This window comes from Halichoeres trimaculatus, unplaced genomic scaffold, assembly GCF_033239565.1.
Source record: "Halichoeres trimaculatus isolate MK-OKI-2021-1 unplaced genomic scaffold, fHalTri1.1 fHalTri1_scaffold_10, whole genome shotgun sequence".
NCBI classification, from domain to species: Eukaryota; Metazoa; Chordata; class Actinopteri; order Labriformes; family Labridae; genus Halichoeres; species Halichoeres trimaculatus.
Window position 1 is genome coordinate 14083182 of NW_027437187.1, and position 27604 is coordinate 14110785.

The 27604-nt window shown below is 38.3% G+C and overlaps 1 protein-coding gene across 1 annotated transcript; it reads left to right on the top strand.

Moving 5' to 3' along the window:
- Nucleotides 1–505: 505 nt before the first annotated feature.
- cry2 (cryptochrome circadian regulator 2) lies at nucleotides 506–25902 on the top strand. The gene is made up of 13 exons (XM_074677103.1): nucleotides 506–808; nucleotides 5061–5169; nucleotides 12896–13038; nucleotides 17894–18078; nucleotides 18225–18313; nucleotides 18477–18617; nucleotides 18734–18859; nucleotides 20634–20819; nucleotides 20948–21099; nucleotides 21213–21415; nucleotides 22318–22398; nucleotides 22531–23048; nucleotides 23742–25902. Exons 1-12 carry the CDS (start codon nucleotides 651–653, stop codon nucleotides 23040–23042), a joined length of 2085 nt encoding a protein of 694 aa, XP_074533204.1. The 5' UTR covers nucleotides 506–650; the 3' UTR covers nucleotides 23043–23048; nucleotides 23742–25902.
- The last annotated feature ends 1702 nt before the right edge of the window (nucleotides 25903–27604 follow it).

Consider the following 27604-nt stretch of genomic DNA (forward strand, 5'->3'; position numbering starts at 1 on the left):
AGAACTTAGATTAGGTAGACCATCAGTAAAATTACAACTGGCAGCAACTGCAATTCCATTTCATCTTATGAAAAATCTGTAATTTGTAATAAGATATTATGTTTATTTATGTAAACTAGAAATACGTTTTCTAAGAATAATGTAGAGCAAATCTGATGGCAGAAACCCAAAATCAATGACAAAAAAATGTTGTTGAATTAAAGGAAGATATTTTTTCCAGAATCCTTTAAATGTTCATCTTTGCTGCAGGTGGAATGTAACAACACACAAAAAAATAGTGTTTATCACATTTATGAGTCTACCAGAGGTTGCATGACTCCACTCTCAACCGGAAACGTGACACAGCTCCTCTGTACTGTACTGCTCTCTGCCATTTGTCAATCAACCAATCACATTCACTTTGGTTTTATAATTCACACTGACGTCTGACCCTCTATCCAATCAGCGATCAGATGCAAGGATAATAACATCCAACACTAACACGGTAAAGTGTCCACGCCCCCTCAGTGTTGGTTTTCGTTTGACAGCCAGTGGAGTTTCTCGGGAGTCTACCAAACCTAGACTGTTTTAGTGCGTAAATCGGTGTGTTTTGGCATCATTTCGACCGATCTCTCTTCAGTTTTCTGCTAATAATGGAATAAGAAGTCATCATGGTGGTTAATTCAGTGCACTGGTTTCGCAAAGGGCTGCGTTTACATGATAATCCGGCGTTGCAGGAGGCCCTGAACGGAGCGGACACAGTGCGCTGTGTTTATATCCTAGACCCGTGGTTTGCTGGCGCTGCTAATGTGGGAATCAACCGATGGAGGTACGTGACATATCTTACACAAGGACACCATTTGATAATTTTTTGAATCCAACAAATTGTGCCAACACAATTTCTACCATCTCCTTTTTTCTTGGTTCATTACCTAATAATAGTGCAGCACTTGGATTTAAGGCTCGGGCCTCCACACCACGTCAAATTGCTAATGCTAACTGTTAACGCTAACTATTAGCTCAAATATTTTTTAAGCTAAGCACCATGTGTGGCAAATTATATGTTATACTTGTATCACTGAATATTACCCTCACCTAAAAGAAACATTTTTTTCCTGATGAACCAGTAGCCCACCCGTGTGTTATGCAATGGAGCGAACTTCTCAATGTTAGGTTTGGTATTGGGTACGAAAAATGCGTTGGCTAACGCTACATACAGATGAATTAGTCTTATGTTGACATCACGGAACTTATTCTTCTAAGATTTAATGTAATGAACCCTAGGACATTTATGGTAGTAACATGCAATCGATCATAGAATAATAACAGATGCATTTTATGTAAGCAGCCTGTTGCTTTTGAATTATATAAAACCTGAATGGCGCAGAAGCTGTGGTGTGGGCTGTAATTCTCAAAGAAAGGAGAGTGTTTACTTTTGCTGTCGATAAGCGAAGAGGCCCTGACCACATTTGATGAATAGAAGTTTCCTCAACCAAAACCAAAAAGGGCCACGTTTAGATGTGAAATCTGGCGCCTGATTTAGTCCTCATGCAGATTTTTAAAGGGGACATGTATGGGCTCAGAGTTATCTGATATACACTCCTTGTGTCCATGGTATGGAGAGTGACGTTATTGAGCTTTTCAAGTGTTATCTCGTAAACCTAAGGCAACATAATGGATCAGTTTGTCCTGATGAGATAATATACTCATCGCATTTATAGAACTTTGATGACATTGTATGATAATTACATGGTACTAAATCTGTCTTCTTCAGCCTTAATGTGGAAATAAATGACTACGAAATCAATTTGTGCTCACTCAATAATGGATTGATACGGGCCTGGTTGATTTTTAAAAAATTTTCATTTTTTTTCTGATATTATTACATATATGCATAAAATAATTTGAATCATTGCCACTGATTGGGAATATGTAATGAGGAAATAACAAAAGCAATTCACATCAATTAAAAAAATATGTATCCAAATTTATAAAAGTTATTGCCTTGGATTCTGTATTCCTGTTTTACAATTAGACTTTTCTGCCTCTTTTCTGTGAGTATAATTCTGTGGTTAAGGAACATATTTGGTTGATAAAAATTTCTTGAGATGTCATCTCAAGTTTTGGCAAATTGAAACAGTCTTTGTGTTTTACCTGGGTTTCTCCAAAAGTGAGCAGCAAAACACCATTTCTATCACCAAAGCAAAATAAAATTGGTTTCCATGATTATTTCGATGAAGGAGCACTGTCTGTGATAAATCCTACATGAAGAAAAGGGAAGCAAAGCATCATCTATATAACCAGTCAGTCATCACATACTATTTATATAAAGTCTTGTACTGCCTGTTTGAACAGCATGTACACCCACATATGTGAGCCGTCATATTTGTGTGTTTGATGAAGCTATTTCTGACCTCCTCTTATATCTGAATACCAATTACCTGACAAAATCAAAACCCAGCTGTTCTCAGAGCCAATGCCATATGGAGCCATAATGTTCCCAGACAGGAGGACATAAGGCTGTGTGTCACTTCTCATCCTCATACTAATGGTGTTATGTTCTGAGAGTTGCACACTCAGCAGTGCACCAGTCTGTTTTTGACACAAACCTGGCAGTCTGTTATTAGCTTGAATCACTTTGATAACTTCCACTCATCTAACATACTTAACTGTCGACTTATTTGTTCTCAGATAAAAATCATCACATTAATGGTACTTAACAATATTTTATAAGGAATCGATTGTGGTTTAAAATAGTCTAATGCTGTTACTCATCAATGCACAACACACTATCCAAGCAGTGTGTGATAAGAGGAAGGTTAACAGTCTTGTAATTTTGTCCAACAAATCATAACCTTGGCATGTGTGCAACTTCATGTGCTGCTGTGACTTCCTCAGCGAGGAAGTAGGGTTGGTTAATACTGCATGACTTGTTATGCGCAGATTTTTGCATAGAAATGCTGAATCTCAGGAGAAAGCTCAACTTATAGGTGTTGGAAGTGATGTGTTGTTTATTTGAGGTCTGTGTGGACAACAGGACAGGAAAATATGATCCTCTAAGTCTTTGGTTTGTGTTTGAAGCCACATAAGCTTTATGATTGTTATAAACTTGAGATGTTATTTGAGTATTGAGTATTTGATGTGTAGAAGATGATTTTATAGTCACATAAAGATAAAAAACACATGGTCTCATATTACATTCAGCTAGGTGTCATTTATTGCCTGTCTCTAATAAGGATGCACCAGTCCAACTTTTCTGTTCCTGATATTGATACCTGGGCTTTGGGTATCGACCAATACCACTACCAATCCGATACCAGTGTTAAGTAATAACCTGCGTGCCCTACTGTGGGATAAGACTGATAATGTTTGAGGTAAAAGGTAAAAAATGAGTACATATGGAATTACTTAAGTTAATATTTATTTATACTATAAAATATCTAATTGTTCAACAGTAGTTTGATTTTAAAAAAAAAGTTTCAGAATGTACAAAAATTACTATTCAGCTGTGAGCTTTTCTACCCTGTTGACTGGTAATGCAGGAAAAAACAAAGAAAATGGATCAGAGGTTATATTCCAAATCAAGTAGCCAAGAGCACTGGTAAAAAAAAGGCATAGAGCGAGTTGCTGGTTCAGTTTGAGAGTCTGGATCTGGCTGATACCTGATACCAGAATCTGGATTGTAGCATCTTTAGTCTCAGAGCAAACAAACAAGGTGAAGATGCTCTTCATAGGTTGAAGCCAGAGCTCTATGACAGCTGTTTCATTGAAAAAGCAATAAGCAATACGTGCCACTATTGGCATGATTGTAAAGAACTTTTTGTGAGACATTTCCCCTTCGCTTGGTACTTAGCTTACAGCCTGGTGGAGAGTCAATCAGATCTGACTTGACACTTTCTTTGATTACCAGCAGCATCGGTGCTTTCTGTGCATGTTTTTTTTCTGTGATCAGCCCGGTTGTGCTCCTGACTGACACCTGACCACGCAGACAAGCTTTTTTTTCTCATTGAGAACAAGTAGGAAGAAAACTGGACACTGAGTCTGCAATGTGTTTTCTTTCAGTTATTTTGTTGCAGTAACTCCACATTTAGTAGTCTGAGCCTCACGCGTTGTGTTGCCATTTATAATTTCATGATAAGGGGAAAATGCATCTGTTTTTTTTGTCACTGGAAAATATTTTAAGGATCGATGTCAGTTCTTTCATATTTCTCATTGTTCATTCATAGTTCTTTCATATATTATTTCAGTTCAGTTTCAATTCTTACAGTGTGCTTCCCCACCATAAGGTGATCCTTATAAAGGGGTTCAGACAATAATCCAGCCACAGACTTTGTCTCCTAAGACTTCTATCTTGCTTCTCATGTTGCTATTCAGACTGTAAACAATGACCAGCAGACACCAGTAGCAACAAAATACAAGCTGGAGCCCCGAGGGGGCAAATACTTGAAAGACGATAGCAGGTGGATTCTGACATTGTTCCACTTTGACTCCTGCTGATTGGAAGAAAATGAGACAAAATGATAGAACAGCTCATTACATTTTCACATTCAGTACAATCAAATTGAACACACCTCTGTACAGAAATCGTTGTACCTACTGTGATCTTTATTAACAAAAGAAAACATGAAAATCTACATATAAAGGACATTGCATTGTTTGTGTTAAACATTAAAAAGAGATTTAGTGATTTTGCTAAATTTCCTAATTTACACCCATGATAAAGGTTTAGTAAATGAACTCAACTGCTAAGTAGTGTTTTTTTTTTAATGCAATGAAAAAGGAATCAGAGTCGCTGGAAGCATGTAAGGAGCTGCACTCCAGCGTGACAGGTACTACAGTTGGATGAACCATCCAACCTCCTACACTGCAGACTTCTGAATGTGCTCTTTATCCGCAACATTCACCACTCTGTTATTCAGTTTCAATAAACAACACAGTGTGTGTGATTGTGCAGAAATTCTGTTTTGCCCAATCACTTCTCTGAAAAACAGTCTCACAGATGTACATGCTTCTTCTTTGCCAGAGGAGTATTTCTTCCAGGAGTCATTTCATTTCTCTCCTCTCTATGTGTCTGTGTGCAGGTTTCTGCTGGAGGCTCTGGAGGACCTGGACAACAGTCTGAGGAAACTCAACTCCAGGTTGTTTGTAGTTCGAGGACAACCTACTGATGTTTTCCCAAGGCTTTTAAAGGTCTGTACTCTCACATATGACCTGTTTTTGCTGTGTTAGGGGTCATTACTTGCAAACTCAATGCAAAACACAAAATATTCCTGACCATTAAAGAGCTTGTTAGCTTCGGATAAGAGCTGAGTATGAAATGAGACATCTGCCTGATGTGAGCAGCCTCTGTTTTTAATAATAACTCTTTTGTTCTTATGTTATTAATGTTTGACTGGTCATGGAAATTAGACTTATTTTGGGGTCTTGCTTCTATGCAGACATTTTTCCATCCAGCCTCACCCAGTTTTGTCTATTACAACCGTTTCCCTGTTAGTGGCACTTGATTTCTGACACTTTACTGGACTGGTCTGTTGCAGCTGTCATGTCAGTTTAAGCAAACTGTGAGTGTATTTCCTTTGTATGAGCAGATCAGAGTAGCAAAAAGACGCAGCTCTGAAGAGTTTAAAAGGGTTTTCAATGTGAACAGCTACAGGGGAACACCCACTCTGTTTAAAACCAGCAGTTAAACCATTAATGTTAGAGAGCAGAGGGTTTTCAAAGTCCTGCCTGACTCCCCTCACCCATACAACAAAAAACCCATGTAACCATCCGTCACATGACTAAATGGACATAAGACTGATGCCCTGTTTTCTCTTGATCAAAAAAATATGTGGACCTCTCTTCGGCGCTTTCTGTAAGGAAGGAATGTTGTGCTTTTATTCTGAAAGCCCATAGATAGAGGGTGTCCACTATGACTCGCTGGCATTCAGCTTGAAAACAAAGATTTTTCAGCTTCCTAATATGTCTTGGGAAATCTGAGGTACAGGAGCATCCTTACCTCCCTGCAGAGCATGATACCCATCACTCAAGAGATCAAATAGGACACACACTACAGTGAAGTAACAGCGTCCTTGCTCAATAAACATATAACATACCCCTGATGGTGATGTCGTTGTGTTGCATATCACCAATTTGCTTTCAGAAACGACATGCTGTGTGAAATTACTCACAAGGGAGCCATTATGTCACATCATGTAAATTGGCGTGAAAACATAACTTCAGCTTATAGAAACAAATATTGTTTACAGAGTTACCTTGGGAACTCAACGCACACACAACCACCACAACCATCCCCCGTCCTCAGGAGACTCAAAGAAACAAAAGAGGTGTTATAAACCTTCATTACCCAGCTTCAAACACCAACCTCTGACCTCTGCCGTCCCCTCACCCTTCCAAACCACTGGATCAGTGAGGGGGGAAGGTTGATGTTGGTCAGTCACTTTGGCCTAACGGATTGGGGTTTAGTGGTAAGCCAGGGATGTCATTAGGGCTGGGACTCGTGATTCGGTTCTATTAAGATATTTGAGGTGCCGTTTTAATTAAATTGCGATTCCTCAATATTAAGGATTTTTGCGATTTTAAGTTTGCTCTTTAGATGCCAGACCATGTGAAAAAGTTAAATGATGATGATAACGTCTACAGACTGTAACAGGAGCCATATTTTCTAGAGGTGTCCCAGTCCGATATCAGCATAAAAACAAGTATCGTATCGTATCGTATCGGAATGCATCTAAAATCTCCGATATAAGCAGTTTCTGTTACCCATTGGTTAATAATAAATAGGTCAGTTTTTCCTCATACCTACTGTTGCTGACTACTGTTCTTTGTTTGAATAATATCACTTAATCAAGCCTTTTCTAACATGACAGACAAACTACAAAATAACTAGAGGTCGACCGATATGGGTTTTTTGGGAGCTGATGCCGATGCCGATGCTTTCCAAATTTGGGCAGCCGATGCCGATATGCATAGCTGATTTTTCCAATTTGATATTCAGGCCGATTGTTAAATAAATATATATTTATCACATTTTTGTGAAACGCAGCAATTTCTGAGCAACTAAAAGAAATCTATTACAACAAGTCGTGTCCAGTCCTCTGAACATTTATTCAGCTTTCAAAACAATGAAATATTTTGTCTGAGTAAACACACAATGTAACAAGCAGTAGTAAACATTCACACTCTTCTTAAAATGTCAAAAAAGAAATTTAAACTTATTAATATAATTTGAACAAAAGTATGTAATGTATCCAAGTGGTTCCACAAGTTTGAGGTGCTCATCTTTTTTGTGCCTGATCAAAAATTGCATCATTTTATACAACGGATCAAAAATCGGCTTTTTAAAAGAAAATACGGCTGATGGCCGATAGAGACAAATGTCCAAATATCGGCCGGTATATCCAAATATCGGCCGGCCGATATATCGGTCTACCTCTAAAAATAAGTAATAAAAGTATGTATATTTAAAGCTGAAATCGTATCGGATTAATATCGGTATCGGCCAATACTCAATGCTACATCCCAAATATTTTCCCATAAAATGCCCATCATGTGGGTAAGGGAGAAACATTGCATGCACTGCTAGAAAAAAGTGGTAATTTTTTTTTCAATCCAGTTTATAGATAAAGGCTGAAATGAAGAATTTGAATTTGAAAAAATAATAATTTTTTGACAAAGAATCACGGTTTTGACATTGTCGAACAAAAAATCTAGATAGATTGATTTTCAACTTTTTCTCTCACCCCTAGATGTCATGTTCGAAGTGTTTACTACGTATAACCTACCTGCAGTTTGCAGACAGCTTAAGGGACAAAAGACACCTCATGACATTAGCATACTGTGTAAAATCACACACTGGGTTGGAGATACTCTGGTGTTTTTGGTGCAGTGCAAAAAGCAGAGCTGACCTCTTTAAAAGTAGATTCTGCAGTAAGATCATAAAGGCTCACAGACAATCCTCGACCACGTGAGACCATTCCTCAAAAATTGTAAATCCCACTTTTTCACCCCTCACCCGCACCAAAATCAGGCCAGCACCTCCACCCCCTGCAATCTATTCCCTACACCCCTCTGAACACCCTCTGCCAGCTGCGGGGGATGTTAGCTGGTTGTGATGGAGGAGATCCCAAAGGCCTGAAAACCTGTTCAAAGTCTGAGTGTGGGGCATTCATCCTGCCTTTTTGTTGTGAACAAAAGCTGTTTGGACAGATAGCAGAGTGTGATGTTCCACTTTTTAGCTTTGTGTGTGTGACCAACAGACAGCTGCTAACTCAAAATTAAAAAGTTTTGTACATTCCACGTTTCATTACTTCACCAGGCGTCTGCTACAGAGCACTGCTAACTTTAACAACTGGAAACAAAAAAAGTTCCCACACACACACACAAACACACACACACTGTAAACACTGCTCACATAGTGCCATGAACAATATCTGAAAAAACTTTGTCATTTATTATCATTTAACTTGTTTGTAAAGAAGAAAGAGGGTAGTTTACTGATGATTATCTTTTTGGATGGTTCCCAAAAATGATCTAGAAATGGCTTTACAACTTACCCTTTAAAGGTAGGGTCTGCAGGAATTTTTGTTACTTGTTAGTAAACACAACACTCAAACTGGGTTCCTCCTCCTCCTTAGCTCAGCTGTGCACCAGACTTGGCATGTTAGCACAAGCTAATCACGGGTATTTGACACATGCCTTGTTAGCAGAAAGCCAACTCGTGTCACGTGTCATTCTTTGCAGCTTTCCAAGCTCCCAGAAGCAAGTGACAGTCAAGCCAAGTTTTACCCTCGTTTAGTAAAAATCTTTATTCGTTTGGCGTTTCGTTTCACTTTGGTTGTTTTTCTTTCTCCATGCTACTTCCACTATTGTACCCGCTCGGGATAGCGTTTTCCTCTCAATAATCATCATGCGAAGTGGCTTGTACACTGAGGTTCCCACACGTACTCTCTACCCAGAAACATCCTGACTCCCTATACCACCAAAACGATATCATACAGGCAAAGGAGAGGGTTGAGGCAGACACAGACACTGACACACATTTATAGAGGCCCAGAAATGACAATTGAGCAGGATAATTCCTGTGATAGTTGACATTTTATTTGTTTGAAAAATCCTGCAAACTCTACCTTTAAGTATCCTAATGACAAGAGGCAACTCTGTTACTCCTCGCTGTGCATTTAGAAGCATATTGGTCAAGTTTTTCCTGGTCCATTTTGGTGAGTGGGGTAAATTCTCCTAAGCTGTTGGGAAACATGTATTTTCTCAGACCACTTCTCAAAGTTTCATGTATTTCATGGTGAGCTCGGAGTGGTTTCATTAAAGGCTGCCACTTGGAGCCCTTGATGTTACAAATACTTGTGCTTACCTCTCTTTTGTAATGCACTTTAAGATCAAGCAATAACTTGGGAAAAACTTGCATAAAGCAATGTAAGTAGAGTTTTTTTCTTTTACAAATTAGATACTATACATACGAATGTATGTATAGACAGTAATATACATACATTCGTATTCATACATTTTGCAGACAGTAATCTGGAAGGTTTTAACCCCCCCCCCCCCCCCCCCCCCCCAATTTTATTAAATTGGTGGTCAGAGGAGGAGATGCATCGTGTACCCTAGAATTTGATATCAGTCTTTTCATACTCAGAGAATCAAACTGAATAAAAAAAATCTGAAAAAAAGGTTTTAGTAATACTCAAGTGAAAGTTTCAATTTTTGTTTTTAAGTTGGTCTCTGTGACTGAAAACTAGGGATGGGACAAAAAATCAGTGTATCATACAATCAGGATTTTTTGTTTAATGTTTTTAAAATGGTGTTTTTTTGTTGTTTATTTATTCTTTTTTTTTCAAAATTTAAGTCCTTCAATTTAGATTTTGTTTACAAGCTGGGTTGAAGAAAATTGAGATCCCGAATAAATACTAAAATCTGACTCACATGTGGGAAAATATGGCTCCTGATACAGTCTGTAGACATCATCGTCATCATTTTACTTATTTTACTTGGTCTACTGTAAAAAAGCAAACTTAAAATCTGAAAAATCAAAATCGTAAAGATCCAGGTTTTAAAAGGTTTATAAGTGAATAGTTATAATACACAGTACTTATACAGTCTTTAAATTTGGGGGTGTAATTTGCACATTTTTCTAATGTTACCTTTGTTAATGCAAATATCTATATAGACCAAATGAAATCAAAGACAGAAAGTTCTGTTTGATTACAAAGCAGTCATTGCCAGAGAACGTATCGTTTTTGGATCCTTTGAAATGCTGCTGTGGAGCCTAAGCTCAACACTCAACACTTGCTCATAAGAAAAGAGATCTAGTGAACACTTCCACACAGGTCCACCTCGGCCAAAATATCAGCACATGCTTTGACCAGGCCTGCATGAAGAAAAAGTACCTTTGTCAAACGTGCGAGTGCTGTAGTTTCCTGAGCACTTCAGATGGTTCTATTCTCCTCTAACGGAAATCAGTGATCCACTTCATGTAGTTACTTTGTTTTTGTTATGAAATCCTTCACATCTTCTGAAAGCTTTACAGTACAGTAATAATTTGTCTTTACAAATGTTTGAATGAGGAATTTCATAGTTTAAGTAATTAGTTTAAGAGTTCAAGAAGGAGAATCATTTGAGCATCCTTGCATTAGTTTATCCTTTCATATTATTTATTTAATGTGGCAAGTTTTCATCTTTTGTGCCAGTTCTTTAAAACAGTTTAATTGTTTAATAATGTTCCTTTTAATGTTATTCTTGTCCAACACACCTCTGTCTTGCTGTGTCATGTGCTCCATCACTTTTTGAACTGTTGTGCTGCTTCTTTTCACTGAGCTGCATTAATGCATGGTGTCCTCTGAACAGACCAGATATGTGTCTCCCCTTAAATCAACATTGATACAGAATATGTAATTTATATGATTTTCCCAAGGCTTTTAAAGGGGAAAATCATGTAAAAAACTGAATATACAATTTGATAATTATTAATTAGGTGTCAGACTTTTGTATATATTTACTAGTTTCAGCTCCCTTCTGTCGGTGAATGAGGTGTCTGTAACATGATGCTGTCATGCAGTAAACACAACAAACACACCCTGATGTTAATATGACATTAATTAAATTTTTTTTACTTCAACCAGGAAACATGTGTAATGATCAGCCTCTGTGCTGCATGCGTCTTATTACAGTAAACACTTTAAAGTGTCACATTTAGTCAAGTGTTTACACTACACTTAGGTGCGTTGAAGCAGAAGCTGACAGTGTTAACATTTATGAGGAGATTCCCTGATGGGATTTAGTTCCAGGCAGGGAGGAGCTATGAGGCGCTCACCGTGTCTATACAACAGCCTTTACATAACACACCAGCTACATGCTGCAGAAATATAATGGCTTTTCCACTCACAGGATGAGACTTTTTTTTTTTTGTTTCTCTGAGTGGGCTTTATTGTTCTTTTGGCCCTTACTGATTCTTTACATGGAAATCAAAGTGATGATGATGAGGAGGATGCTATTAAGGTTGTTTCACCAACATGTGAAGAGTAGCTCAGCAGGAAACAATGAGTAGCGTTTCCGTGCGGACATGTGACGGAAATATTTGAAATACTCATCCTGTTGTTAACCTCTGACATCATTTTGGGCTTGAACCGCTTGAACACGCACAGACATGGCTCATTTATCAGATCATGTGGATTTGGTTCTTTGTGAGTGGGTGAAAACTGTTTATCTTACTCTGAAGTGCACCAAACTACTAATGTCTGGAAGTTAATAGTCAGGGCTGCCACAAAACTCGGTCTTGGATGCACAGTTGTTGACCCTTATTTTGAAAAATCCTATCTACGCAATTTTATTTTTTTTAACATGCATCATGGTACACAGAGCTACAAGAGATACAGTCAGGATATGAACTTTCAAACTGAGTCTCAGTTAGTGTTGCTAACAAAAAGGCACATCCTTTCACAGGTTATATTTTATAATGTGATTAAAGCATGAATTGATATTCTGTACAAGTCTACAGTGAGTCTGTCACTTTGCAGCTCTTCTTTTGTGGCACTGTTTTTTTGTTTAGGGATTCCTCATCAGTGTAATATTTAGAGCTGAAACGATTCCTCGAATGATTCGAGGTACTCTATTACAAAAATTACTCGAGTAATTTTCTCCGCCTCGAGGAATCGTTTAATTTTAAAAAAAGATCAAATAGAGCTGAGGGCATATTAATAGAGTTTTCAGACCCCTCAAGCTACCTCTTATACAAAATAGCAACTAGCAACAAATCTAGCTTCTTTTCTGGAGTTTGGAGACTGATGGGTCATTCTACGAAACGGGTCTGTAACATTTGATGAGATGTACAAGGCAGAAAAAATGTGTCAAAGTGTGTTTACAAATTTTGGAGCTACCAAAGCAAGTGCTCTTATTGACATGCTGTATCATAAAATTCTGTTTCTTAGAGAGAAACATTTTCATTTGAAAAATAACTGCTCTTTAACTAAACAAAAATGTATTTTATCCGATTACTCGATTAATCGATGGGATTTTCAGTAGAATACTCGAATACTAAAATGTTCGATAGCTGCAGCCCTAGAATATTGGTTTCCCAGTGCGTCTCTTTAAATTTGCAAAAATGAGATAGGCAAAATCTCAGAGGTAGCTTCACACACACATGTTCACCATGTGCTCACACAGCACTTTATCTCCCTGCCTGTTCCGTCTGCTCACTGCCCCATCTGCCTCTAATGTTGCTGTGCCACTTGATCCCACCATCACACCTTTGAAGCATTCATACTAAGAGTGAGATGTTGCACCTTTTATTAGCAGCAGGGCAAGAGCAATTGTTTGCTTGTTTGTGTCTCTTTGCCTGGCTGACACTTTATGTCCGTATTTGCCTCTCTGACGTGCTTTTTGTTTTTTATTCTGTGCCTTTCTGCAGGAGTGGAAAGTGACCAGGCTGACCTTTGAGTACGACCCGGAGCCTTATGGAAAGGAAAGGGATGGGGCCATCATTAAGATGGCTCAGGAGTTTGGAGTGGAGACCATTATTAGAAACTCACACACCCTCTACAACCTGGATAGGTTCGTAACACACTCATACACTCACACACTCACACACTCACAAATATGATTCTTCTTACCCTGTAACAAACATGGGTTTGTGGATATTGGGATTGGATGTATCCAAAAGTAGGAACACCAGAGAGATTTAATTAAAACCTGAATAACACAGTATGAACATGCTAAAATTATACAGCTTCAAGTAGGGATAGAGTGACTTGTTGGAAGGGTGAAGAGTGATTTGGGGCCATTTTTTCAGCCTGCAACAGACCGGCACATGTCGGGCTTTTATTTATTGTTACAATATTTTCCTGAGTCCGATTTAGCTTTGTTGTCTTATCTTGTTGCTCAGTGCATTGCATGTGAGTTTCTGGTGTGTTGCAGCGTTTCTTTGCACTGATATAGTTTACCTCACCTACCTTCAAAAGGATAAATCGTGGTACTGAGACGACAGCTTTTCTCATCTAGTTTCTTTTTGTAACCAAGTCAGTTTTATTTAACCTTTCTGTGAATAATAACTAGATTGAAAACTTGTTCCCATACCACAGCAGTGCAGTTCTTTGAGATATTGAGTTTCACTGATGAATCAGTGAAAATCAAAGCGCTGCAGACAGGTGAAGGCAGCTCTATGAAAATGGGCTGAAAGCCTTTTAAATGTATGTTTTGAGCATCAGAGGGAAAAAAGTTATAGTTGTATTCATTTTGCAACTCAAGGTAAGACTCCTTTTTATATATATATATATATATATATATATATATATATATATATATATATATATATATATATATATATATGTTATCTTTTCATCTGTCTTCAATTATTTTATTACATCACTGAACTTGTAGTGTGTAGTTTTATTATCTTGAGTAAAGCTTGTTGAAAAAAAACCCATTTGATTTATTTTAACATAACTTGTCCAAGGAATAAAAAAATTGCATGAAATATTAAGGTTTAGAGGTTAAAGGGATGAGAAACATTCATAAAATAATGTCACAATAAGTAATGAATTGTCAGCTCCCCCTCTTTAAAGAAAATTAATGCTTTCATCTACAACATGTAATTAAACATGATGAAAATCACACAAAATAAATAAGAATTAAATATAAATTAACACGTCCATTTTGTTTTAAGACTGTATAGTTTAAAATACTTATACCAGTTGCATTTTTCATGGATAATGTTGTTGTACTCAGGGTTACATTGAGCTGATGGATTCAAAGAATCTGAAATTGCTTAAAAAATGACATCACCCTGCTGAAGATCACACTGCTGGATTATTTTACAGTGTTTCATAAGATCAGGAACGTCCCTCAGTCTGAATTTTTTTTTTCTTGAAAAGTTGTCAGTGATTCACCTCAAACAAGAAGTTTGCAAAAAATCACAACCCCTTCCTCATGCATCCTACTCACCAGAGCCCTCTGGTGGTCATGTGATGTCACTGCTGGTCACACCCCTGTCCATGTGCTGGACCGGGTGGTAGAATGAGTAAGAGTGGAAGGGAGTGCCAAAGGACTTTCCCTGTAAACAGCCCTGACTGTGTGCTGCCTTCTACAGACAGAAGTCAGACTGTCAGTTTTCTACTCCAGCATTACACAAACAGGCTCATAATATTCCAATACATTATGTAAGAATACTGAACGAGTGCTTAAGGCAGCAGAAGGGAGCTTAGCGGTGTGTGTGTGTGTGTGCGCACTCTGCTGCAGGGTTTGGACCTGTAGTAGTGAACATGTGCTCAGCTTACATGGCTCATGCATAGTTGCCACAGCTAGTTGACCAATGGGAAACTTTCCTCGTTGCAAATCCACCAACCGGGCAGCCTCGCAAATGGAGACAAGTTGTATAAGATAGTGAGGCTCTGTATTTATAGTGTCTGTCCCCTGCAGCATCAAAAAAGGAGGAACACGGGTTTAACTAGATCTCTTAAAAGTATTTTCTTTCACTTTGAAGATTTTTTAACAAGCTCAAAAAAATATGGACTAAGTAGCTCTGTTCGTGTTGATCTCTGTGTGTGTATGTGTCCTGCAGCCAAATCCTGCTGCTCAGGAATGTTTTTACCATTAACCTGCAGGTTAAAGTGACACATTACAATGATATACATGAGTTTTTATAAACAGTTGCCCCTAACTTTATTCTGACAATAACTTTAACAAAGTCAAAACTTTTTGCAATAGAGCTGCAGGGTAAACATCCTAAATAAATGAATGAGCTCAATACTAGAGGTGTGGAGAAATATTGATATGGCCATATATTGCGGTACTTTGTGATAAATTATTGATATGATTATTGATTTAACTCTTGACATCGATATTTTTGTTAAATTAAAAATTCATATTTTAGGTGAGTTGGAATTATAACACGTCCTGCACCTCCACTGCGGTAGATGGCGCCGAAGAGCTACTCCACTGTATGTTGACCATAAACTGTACAATAAGTATGATCTCAAAGTTTATTTAAAGTATTCTATTCCTATATGTGATGATGTAGGTTTTGGTATCATAAACATCAATGTTTTCTCCCTTTTCTTTGGTCAGGTAGTTTAAAATTTTAAGTTAGATTTTTAAAGTGTAGTAGACTGATGAAATAATAATCACGGTTGTTGTTATCAACAAAACAAAGCACAATTGTTTTGTGCAGTGTTAGATTGTATATGAGAAAAATTGGTTACACCAAGTGACGTTTATTAGTTTCACCAACTGACCACGTCTTTCAACCTAGAATTTTTTTTTGCAACATTAGTTTTATGTCAGAGTAGTTTTCGTGACAAACTTGACACACTTTATGTTTTCAAGTTGAGTGTATTTGTGAAATAATGCATCTGGCTTTCATTATTTCAAACACAATGTACAAGAAAAGTTGTTCTCTATCAAACAGTTATATGTATAGAATATCACAAAATATCACAATATTGTAATTTTATGATATTATCCTGATGGGTATCATATCGTGAGGTTCTTGCTAGTACTCACCCTCTAGTCAATACAGAGTCAAACAAATATTTTTTGCACGTTAGATACAACAACTACTAAGCTTTAACTACTCTTTCATCTTAAAAACATGTACATTTTTAGTAGGGGTGGGAGAAATAATTAAAAATTGTTACATTGGGATTTTTTGTATGACAAAATCAAAATCTGGATTCTTTGTCTTTTTTTTTTTTCAAATTAAAATTCTTCATTTCAGTATTAGTTTATAAGCTGGATTGGAAGAAAGTTACTACTTTCATCTAGCAGAGGTTGAAATGTTCCTCTCTGACTCACATGATGTGCATTTTATGGGGAAAATATGGCTCCTGTTATAGTCTGTAGACATTATCATCATCATTTAACTTTTTACATAGTCTGGTGTTAAAAAAGCAAACCAAAAGTTCAAAAATCAAAATATCGAAGAATCACATTTTACATCTAGTGATCACCCCCAAAATCATCATAGAATCAAATCACAAGAATAGCATATCGTCCCAGCCCTAATTACTAGACTTTATTTGAAGTCAGTGTTTTTTTGATTTTTTATATATATTCTTGTAAAAATTTGATTTCAAGCTAAAAGACTTCCCAAAGTTCACAGATTCCTAGTGTGATTGTCGTGTGTGTTTTCAATCATGTAAGCCTAAATAAAGGTTCCATGTAAATTCTTTGAAGATGAGTTCTCGTGTGATTGAGATCAATGAAGTAGATAGATGTTAGTTCTTTGTTTATATTCAGATGGATGGACTTTATTGTCTGCCCCAAAGGTAACAGAGATTGATTTTCACATGGCTCAGAAGACAGCATGTACAACTTTAACCCTTATTTGTTCTTATTCAGGAGGCCAGTATACCTTTATATCATCTGTCTGATGGCAGTTATCACAAAGAGTGATGGAGGGGGTAAGATCTGTGATCAGGGTGGCTGTCCTGATCACAGATTGTTGCTCAAGGTCAGAAAGGGATTTTACTAGTCCAATTGACTACACAGGAGAAGTTACTAGTGGTGAGGAAGTTGTACCAGGATGAAATGATGAAAGGGAAAAATGATCCTATAGGTGAGCAGTAAACCAAGACAAAGAAGTTAACTGATGTTAAAGGAAGTGAGTTTTCTTAGCAGATGGAGGCACTGTTGTGCTTTCTGGTATAGTTTATGTATTTTCTCTGTTTCCTTCTGTAGTTCCTAAAAGTTGTTTTGTACATGGTTTATCCTACCTTCAAAGGGACAGGGTTTTTTTGTTTGTTGTTGTTTTTTCAAGTTTGGGTGTGCAAAATAAAGAAGTTTCAAGCCTATTACCCACAGGAGACCCTGGTCAGTTTATCCCTTTTGTTGAGAAACTGGCCATAAAACCAGCATTCAGGCTTGGCTTCAGATAGGGGCAACATGGTTATTTAGCAAGTTTAAAGAAACTCTAACTGAATCATTTCACTCTATTTAAAAAATTTTTGTCACTTTGCTGTCACATAGCCTGTGAGTTTGCACTATTTCAGGATGTGACAAGTACATATTCATCTGCACAGTTGCCTGCATGAACCAATGAGGATTTAATCTCTGGGGCCACAAACCTCTAGACTAGTGTAAATATTTCAGCAACTGTTGATTGATGGATTACCATGAAATACTTAAATAAAAGGCCACCTCATCTTTTATCAGTCAGAAAATGCTGCTTAAATTTAATTGATGCTGAAGTTGGACCCTTTGATTTCTACAGATCACATTAACATTTGTCTTAAGTTGTTTTCCAGACTGTCATTTGCTTTTTGCTTTCCTTTAGACTTCTGCAGTTGATGCACATTTTTACTCTTAGGGGATGTTGTAGATCAATCTGACTACTGCAGGATATTTCATTACAAACTCCTGTGGATAAACTTTTCAGCTGTATGATAATGTGTCTCTTCTATTTTGGTCGCAGGATAATAGAGATGAACAACAACAATCCTCCTCTGACCTTTAAGCGGTTTCAGACCATTGTGAGCAGACTGGAGTTACCCAGGAGACCTCTGCCTCCCATCAGCCAGCAGCAGATGGACAAATGTTGCACCAAGATAGCCGACAACCACGACCAGCTGTACAGTATACCTTCACTGGAAGAGCTAGGTAACAAGACTATTGGTTTTCAAAACATGTCAATTTTTGTGATGACTTGCACACTGGGGCAAAAATTGTTTCTTAACTTTGAAAACTGGAGAACCGCTGAATGTTTTTGTTTTTAGTGACATGACCTTGTCTCCATGTGTGTCCAGGTTTCAGGACGCAAGGTTTACCTCCAGCTGTCTGGTATGGAGGAGAGTCAGAGGCCTTAGACAGACTCAACAAACACCTGGACAAAAAGGTAAATGAAAAAAAAAGCTGCTGATGATATCAGTGTGCTGTAATCAGAAGAGATAACAGGTTAATCTTAAAGAAAATAGAGAGTGTTCATTTACTGCCTCGATCACAAAAGGTAGAAACTTCTTTGACACATCTCTGATAATCGCTTGATTTTCCGTGTGCAGGCATGGGTGGCCAACTTGGAGCACCCACAGGGCAAGATGTGCTCTCTGTATGCCAGTCCTACGGGCCTCAGCCCCTACCTGCGCTTTGGCTGTTTGTCCTGCAGGGTTTTGTACTACAACCTCAGGGAGCTCTACATGAAGGTACCTCTCTACAACCAGTCCATTTATGATCAGCTTTTTGATGAAGACTTGATTAACAGCTTCACTCATCTCCTCCCCTCCTCTGTTTTTCCATCTCTCTTTTGCTCTTCCATCAGCTGCGGAAGCGCTGCACTCCTCCTCTGTCGCTGTTCGGCCAGTTATTATGGAGAGAGTTTTTCTACACGGCTGCCACCAACAACCCGAATTTTGACCGCATGGAGGGAAACCCAATCTGTGTACAGGTGAGACTGTGGATTCAAAACGCTGAATGAAAACTGAAAGAGACCTGGTGATCCTGGGTAAAAAGGTTGTTTTTTTACTTTATAGGGCTGGGGGTAAACGATTATTTTTAAAACGATTAATCGGGCGATTATTTTATCCATTAGTCGATTAATTTAATGTTTAATTGGACGATTAGTCTAACGATTATTTTTGTGTTGTTCAATTATTTCAAAACCATAATGTATCCAAATAAATGCCAAAATGATTTCTCTCATAACAGAGCTAATTAAACAACACTGTTTTGCACAGCAAAATGCAGAATATAGAATAAAATTATAAAAAAATAAAAAGGCAAGTCTGTTTACTCTTATAGTCCAATAGGGCTGCAACTAACAATTATTTTTAAAGTCGACTAATCTATCGACTATTTTTTCGATTAGTCGACTAATCTGTTATTGTGTGTTTCAACCTAATTTGTCCTTTAAAATGTGCAGACCTTTATAATTCAACCTGTGTGTTGCATTTTCACTGCATTTACCCAGAGTTAAGTTCTCACCTCTGATTGGTCAGCCCTGTGTCATGTCTGTTTGTTTGTTCGTTTGTCTTTATTTCATTCATGATGACATGAAAAAATATAAGTAGCCTACTATACAAAAATAAATAAATAAATCTCAAAATGAATGAAGCAGGTAACAGGGAGATGAAGTTGTTGTATGCAGTGTTGGACAGACAGCTTATAAGTGACTTTGTGCTTGTTTTCTAATGTTTATTTGCTCATTGGGGCTTGTTTTGCTCTCTGTATGATCCCGTCTGACTCTGTCCCAGCTCTCCATGACAACGCATTTAGTTTCTCTGCATGCGCTATTTCGCTCATGCCCACTCCGCCCCTCCTCCTCCCCGCTGAGTGTTACCGATGCAGTGTGAGCTTGAGAGTGAGAGCACCATCAGATTAATGTCCTCTCTTTTAAAAAGTAAGGGGAGTTTTGACACTAGTTTGTGGCTCAGATCCTGAAAAACTGTCGGTAACAGAGAGTGAAGGAGACTCTCTAAATCACGTTATCAGACGCTAAACTCCGGGAGCTGTCAGGCTGTCCAAGCTGGAGATGCAGAGCCTCCGTCAGCGCACAGCAATCTCTGGAAGTGGAGATTTTTCCTCATCAATATTCCTCACGTATGAACTTAGTGATCTTTTCCCATAAAAGTATCCAATAACACAGCACCTCATGCTGTGAACTGAAGTTACAAATGAGTATTACCCCCTGGTATTTGATTGCAGTGGGCCCCTTGCTGGTCCTGTAGCGAGGCATGCCCGGGTGGAGGCGTCCTGGCTTTAGACTGTGGACGCCGCCCAGTGCAGTCGGCCTCCTGGCGTTTCCTGACCTGGCTCCTCTGTACTCAGCCACACGATTTTTTATCTACACATTTAAAATCATGTTTTGTGTGTGCATATGTATGTGTGTGTGTGTGTATATGTGTGTGTGTGTGTGGGTGGGTGGGTGGGTGGTGCTTTGGGGTGTAGTTTGAATGGGGGGGCGGGGACTGTTTTTAACATGTATAGCACTTTGTGCTGCATTTCTTTTAATGTATGAAAAGTGCTTTATAAATAAACTTGATTTGATTTGATTTGATTTGATTTCACCACAACGACAATAAAAATAATAATACGACGCGTCAACTATTAAAATCGGTGAATTTTTATCGTCGACTTGTCGATTATGTCGACCAATTGCTGCAGCCCTACTACTTTAACACTTGAGCTGACCTTATCTATGTATCTTCTGAATTTTCAAACAGATCCCTTGGGACCAGAACCCAGAGGCACTGGCCAAGTGGGCTGAGGGTCGGACTGGTTTCCCCTGGATCGACGCCATAATGACCCAGCTGAGGCAGGAGGGCTGGATCCACCACTTGGCTCGACACTCCGTGGCCTGTTTCCTCACCAGGGGCGACCTGTGGATCAGCTGGGAGAGCGGCATGAAGGTACACTCAGCGTATGAGGGGTAGAAGGATAAAATTTAGACAAGTCAGAGAGTGTTTGTGCTGTATTAACTGTCCAATAAAGTGACAGTATTAATCATGTGGTGTTCTCTGTGTGTGTGTTAATGCAGGTGTTTGAGGAGCTGTTGTTAGATGCAGACTGGAGCGTTAACGCTGGCAGCTGGATGTGGCTGTCCTGCAGTGCCTTCTTCCAGCAGTTCTTCCACTGCTACTGCCCGGTTGGCTTTGGAAGGAGAACGGATCCATCAGGAGACTACATCAGGTTGACTTTACACTGAAACTCACACTAAACCTCATCATTTCTCTTCATAAAGACTAAACACATTGTGTCCTTCACATTAAGGTCTGACCTTTTCTCATATATTTACTCTGCAGGCGTTATATCCCAATCTTAAAGGATTACCCAAACCGGTACATCTATGAGCCCTGGAACGCCCCAGAGACGATCCAGAAAGCTGCAAACTGTGTGGTTGGAGTGGATTACCCCAAACCTATGATCAATCATGCAGAGGGTAGCAGGCTCAACATAGAAAGGATGAAACAAGTTTACCAGCAACTCTCACATTACAGAGGACTCAGTAAGTCAGCCGGACTGACCGGCACTGCATCATCACCGTGACAGATTTTTATATAACTACTGTCACTCTAATGAAGTTTAAACATATCCAAGACTTTTGTAATGCACATCTCACATGTAGAGAACAGGCCCTGCACAGGACTAGAAAATATTCTGGGAATAACATAGTCTCACAGCAGCTTGTTTACGTTAATTGTGTGTAGACTGCTACCAACAGGTCAGACCTTGGCTTTGCTGTAGCCAAGTTAGCTAACCTGGCTTTAAGCAAAGTTTTTTTTAACCTTTGTGCTCATGACATGAATTAGCTCACAGTCTTTAAATGAATCATACTTACTCAGCCTAAAAACCCTACAAAGTAGTTTTGTAGTTTCTGCAGGAAGGGCCAGAGACTTTAGGAAACAATGACTCAGACATATTTGGCTTAGGTTGGTGGTGACTCGTCTTCCTCTGATTCATGTGTAACATCAGTTTTGTAACTAAAAATTGGTTGAATCAGACGGTTAAATATTCACTTCATAATGCTATTACTCCTTGTTTTCATGAGTTTTATCATCTACAGGGTTACAACAAGAAGCGAGCTGGAGGGATGAATTGGAGTCTCTAAAGTTGAATTTTTAAGCTTTTGCCCCTTTTTTATACCACAGAACGAAGTAGGGCAGTTGTAGTTTTACTAAAGTCAAACTTAACACTTTAAATTTCAGTGATAATAATATGAAATTAATATAAAGTTCTCTTCTCATTCTTGTCTGTTTCAAACAAAATCTTCAGGAAAATATTTGGTAATGTTCAATACTTGAACAAAAGTCAAAGTCAGGGAAGATAAAAAGATCTGTTGGTTTCATCCAATAGTAAGGGGGGGGAATATGTGACACTGAAGTGTTTATGTTTGTGTGTGTTACTCAGGTCTACTTGCATCTGTACCAACAATCCAAGAGGAGGCAGAGCCCCCCATGACTGATGAGTCCCAGAACAGCAGTGGCCCTGGTGAGACTAACAACAGGAGCAAGATCATTCACTTTTCACACGTGTCACAAAATGTTATTAATAATATCACATTGATATGTTTTTGACATTTGATTTTCTGTTTTTTCTTTTTCTTTTCTTTTGTTTCTACAGACTCTCCCAGAGGTCCTGCTGATGAAGCAGCTAGCTGCTCTGCAGCTCCAGATTCCTCCACCTTGGCCCCCCATGAAGAGCTGGAGGACATCGAGAACAACCAGACTCCCTGCACCTCCTCAGGCTCTCACACGCATCCTCCTGTAGTCACAACATCTAATACCCCAGCCACTCCTCCCTCCCCAGCCCAGAGTCCTCTTCCCAGGTCCAAACCCTCTTCCCCTTCTTCCTCATGTCCCTCCATATCCCTTTCCCCAAGTCCAGCTACGACCCCGACCCAGACCTGCTCATCACTGGGGCCCAAGAAGAAAGGCCTCGCCAGAAAAGTTCGTCGCACCCACAGGCAACGAGGGCGTCAGAGCAGCACATCAGCAGCCAGGGAGGGAGAGAGGAGATCAGAGGAGGAGAAGGAGGAGCTAGGGGGAGAGGAGAGGATGGAGGAGGACGCAGAGCAGGAGGAGGAGAGGATGGAGGAGGAGAGCTGTGGAGAGACAACAGGGCATCAGCAGTGATACAAGGTATAATATCTTTGTTTACAGCCAAGCTAATAAACAAGCAGAACACGTCTCTGAGAGAAGAGGCTAATCTGTAAAGTCTGTCAGTCATGAAAGTAGCTCAAACATTTTGCATGTTTTTTCATTATTATTTTCCAATTTAAGAGTTTCTTTACTTAAAAGATTACTTAAATCTTTACTTGTTCACCTTTGATACTTTTTACAACAGTACCGCAATGGTTTGTCCCTTTAATGAACAGATAGAAACAAAAACAAATTTTGCTAACTAGCTGTTTTTGTTGCATGTTAATTCCTTTTTATTTTCTTATTTATTTATTTTTTGTAAATAAAAATACCAAACTGTAATCTAAGAACTTCTTCTGGTAAAAATAAAAAATGTTGCGGGAGGCAGTTTTTTCCACAAGTCATTATAGCTGTCAAATCAGGCATTGGTTGTGGCTATCTACAGTTAGCCTGTTTACATGGTAGCTAGCTCCGTGAAATGTAGCTGGCAAAGTCTTTCTACATGTTTTTAATAAAACAAGCTGCTTCTATCACCACCAAAAATAGAAAAGCAAAGATACTTAACAGTTTTTCATTTTATATTGAAGCCGTGCTTTAACCACACTGTCTGCAGGTGAAGAACTACAGATAAAAATTAATTCTTTGTTGTACTTTCAACTTCTTGACGAGCTTAAATGTTTTCTCCTCTTTCAGGTTCGTTGATTCAAGAACATAATCTTCTAACATCAATCCCCGAACAACTGGACTCACACAGGATATCTGAACAACAACCATTTGTACAAACGGCATGTATACAACAAAAATGGAAGCAGTACAAAAAAGTTTGACTCATATTTATCCAGTCACCATAACTGGACCAACTCTTTGGGCCAACATTTCAAAAAGAACCACTCCTGAAAATAAATTACAGAATTACTGTAAATGACTCAAAATGACTTTTCGTGAAGAAATAGAGGAGATTCTTCAAATTATTTAGGATAAAAGATCTTCTCTTGTACAGTTCCTTACAACTGCTTTAACACATTGAACTGTATAGTAAAGTGTGGCGGTCAGCGGCAGCACCTCTCCCTTAACCTCTTGAATGTCCTCTCCTAACCAATGAGGGAGCTCAGGAGCCTGAATGTCTAGCTGTCAAGACACCGTCCACCGTCCTCTACACCATCTCTCTGTATGCTCGGCTGCTAAATGTACAAAAGTAACTGAAGATTAATTCATAAAGACGCACATTCTGACATTTTGAAGTGGTGATTTTACACAAATATGGTTTGTGAGATAAAGTTTAGATGAAACCCGAACTCCAGAACCAGGACAGGTCCTGAAGAGGCTGCTCTTTCAGAGACTTCTACATCTTCAGACTGATTAACCGGCTTCACTTCAAAATATACCCAGTTGTGGAAATTTCTGGACTGCTTTAGACGGCACTCATTTCCACTTGGATTGGAAAACTGTGATGTTGGACTTTGTAAAAAAAGAAAAAAAAAATATTAGAAAAAAAACAAAAAAAACACGACATGCCTCTTTTGGCCCAAGGGATGAAGCGGGTACATCAGTTTGTGGTCCAGATGACCTGGAGCCACATTTAAAACATATAATAAACACTATAAAATGATTAGAACTCCACATTTTAATATGTAAATGAATGTTTTGGAAATATCTGATATTTTTGCTAGCAGATATGAAGATGTTAATCAGTGGAAAAAAATAACATTTTTGTATTTTGCCTCCCCGAGTCATTGATTCCCTGTCTGTTTTTTAGGGTCACTTTGAGAGTATAGCACATGGCTATATAAAACTGTGTACATTTATTAAAAAGGCCAAGGTGAGACCCTGTGTGTGAACAGCTTTAATAAGAAAACAAGTGTTTTCATTTGCCATAGTTTTGACTGGCAATTGTTAATACTTCTTATGTTAAATGAATGTAGAAGACTAGAGTGTTGTCCTCCCGATATATTTATCAGTTTGTATATAAAATATGTTAAACCTGTCTGTTCTACCAACAGTCTGATAGGGGGGTTTCACAAAGGCTTACCTTTTGTTTCTGCCTGGAGGTTTTGCACCATAAGTGTCCACTAGAGGGGGACAGACACAGCAGATAAAACACATGGTCAATGAATGGGTGTCTGTAGTAAAATGTAAAGCTGCTGCTTTTCTTTAATAATCTAGAATAAAGAAAACGATTTTAAGTGCTAAATGTTTTGTAAGTCTACGTTTTTATGCTTTTATCCTCCTTAAATTAGCAAATTATATTCAAGTAAGAAAAAGTTAGTAGTTAGTCTGGAATCTGAGCTTGAATTGCTAAATTTGACACAATAAGGTTAACACACATTTTCCTTTGGGAGATTTTTGTGATAGGAATCAGATGATATTTTTTGTTGTTTTTTTTTCAAGTGACAATCAGTGTGGCTGTGTCATTTTCAATACTTCATTCAGCTGATCTTTATCCTGTGCAGAATAAGCAAGCCATAAAGTAGCAGTTGGACTTTGTGAAATCCCCTGGACAAAGCCGGGATGGGTCTAAATTTCCCCTGAGAGGGATCAAAGAATGTCAAGAGGCAGACCTTGCAGCTGGTGCAGATGTTGTGCTGTTGGTGATAAAAACAGGTGTGGGCTGTGAGCTGTTGAAACACTGAAGAGGCAAACAATAGATCAGCTTGTTAATGCTCTCAGGGTCTCCACTCAAAGTTCCTACTTACCCTGAATGCAACACAGGTCCTGATCCTGTGATTTGCTGCACATTCCAACTAACAACAGTTCAACACTCTGCAGGGCTGGAGGTCTGTTTGAGAACTGTGGGCTAAATGGATATTTATTTGTTTTGTATTGTACAAAAAGAGTTTATTTTCATTAAAACCGCTGAAGGAATTGTGATTGAAATCAAAGTGTGGAGTTTCTTTTTTTATAGTTGTGCTCAATATTTCACGATTTAAAATGAATTTACACACGTCTGCTACTACATCTATGATTTTACGAAGTTTACCAAATATGTAATCAGTCTGATTTTTTTTTTCATCAAACACTACAACACACACACACACACACACACACACACACACACACACACACACACACACACACACAAGGAGTATCAAAGGCTACATAAACCTAAATGTTTAAGGCTAGTACTCATATTTTGATACACAGTGCAGCCAACAGCAGAAATGGATTCTGATGTTTTTTGCATTGGTGGCCTGATATTGGTGTTTCAGTTGCAAATGTTGATAATTTGTTAGCTAAAGGCCAGTATATCATCTAGATAGTGTATTTTGTTGCCTTTAGAACAGTTTCATAATAAAATCCATTATTAAACAGTCAGTATAAGTTGGTTTGGGTGTATTAATAGATTAATGGAATACAAAAACACAAAGATCTGTTTATTTTGAAAGTTGGTCATGAGTACATACATTCACTGATGCTGATTATTTCAGAAGGATGTTTAACAACTAATCATTTGATCAGTCCATCTCTATTTTCTTGCATTGCTTCTTTTTGGTTCTTGGCCTCAGTTTTTTAAGCTGAGGTTTGATGCATGATGCACTGATGCTTACCTAAAAACATTACACCACACAAGCTCTCACAATCACTGTGAACAAGACTACAGCTCCACTCAGATCCTAAAAAGCTGCATTGGAATCCCCCGAGAGATGGAAAGAGGCATGTAGCGAAATATGATTTCCAGGCTTTAGCAGACTTTCAAGGTGTTTCAACCTGTTGAGGCAATGACTAAAGTTCATTTCTTTCTTTCTTTCTTTCTGATGTAAAGTAGTGTACCAGTAGATACCCAGATCAGTGACATTATATGTCTTGGTCAAGGCATCTTCCACATCCAGGGTCACTGGTACCAGCCTGACTGGAAACTTAAAGAGGGGTTATTGTCCTTTTTTAGGCTTTATACTGTTTCTCTGGTACCTTAGAGTGACTTTACATGATTCATACTATAAATCTTAAAAAAAAATAAAAATAAATCTATTTTCAAAAAAGGCCTGTCAGGGGCAAAGCTATGGTACCTTGGTGTTTGCAGTCACACCTCTAACATGTCATGGACTAATTAGGATATATTTTTTCAATAACCTTATTATTTCAGCAAGTCTTGTGAGGGTCTCACACTATTTTTAAATTAGGCTGTTTTGAACAATTTGAAAAAAACATGAAGCTGTTTGAAAATCAGCACTCATTTAGTTAGAACATCCAACATTGTTACTTTGTATCCATGTTTAAAATGTGGAAATATAGAAAACTCCCACTTTGAGATTGGATAAGAAACTGCTCTCTGTATTACATAAATCAGTTCATAGGGAGTGGTTTAATAACCACATTTATTATACTGGTTTCTGGGATTGTATTTGTGCTAAACTATGCTGCCTTTACGCAGCACATGAATGGATTTTTTTCTTACACTTAAAGCTTGTTCAATAATGGCAGGCCTTTAAAGAGTAACTACAACTCTACCAATGACAAAATGTTGTCTCTCACTTACGGCTTCATTAACCTAACACACAGTCTCTTTCTGATTAGATAGAAAAGAAAATATGGAATTCCTCCAAATTTAAAGCCCAGGT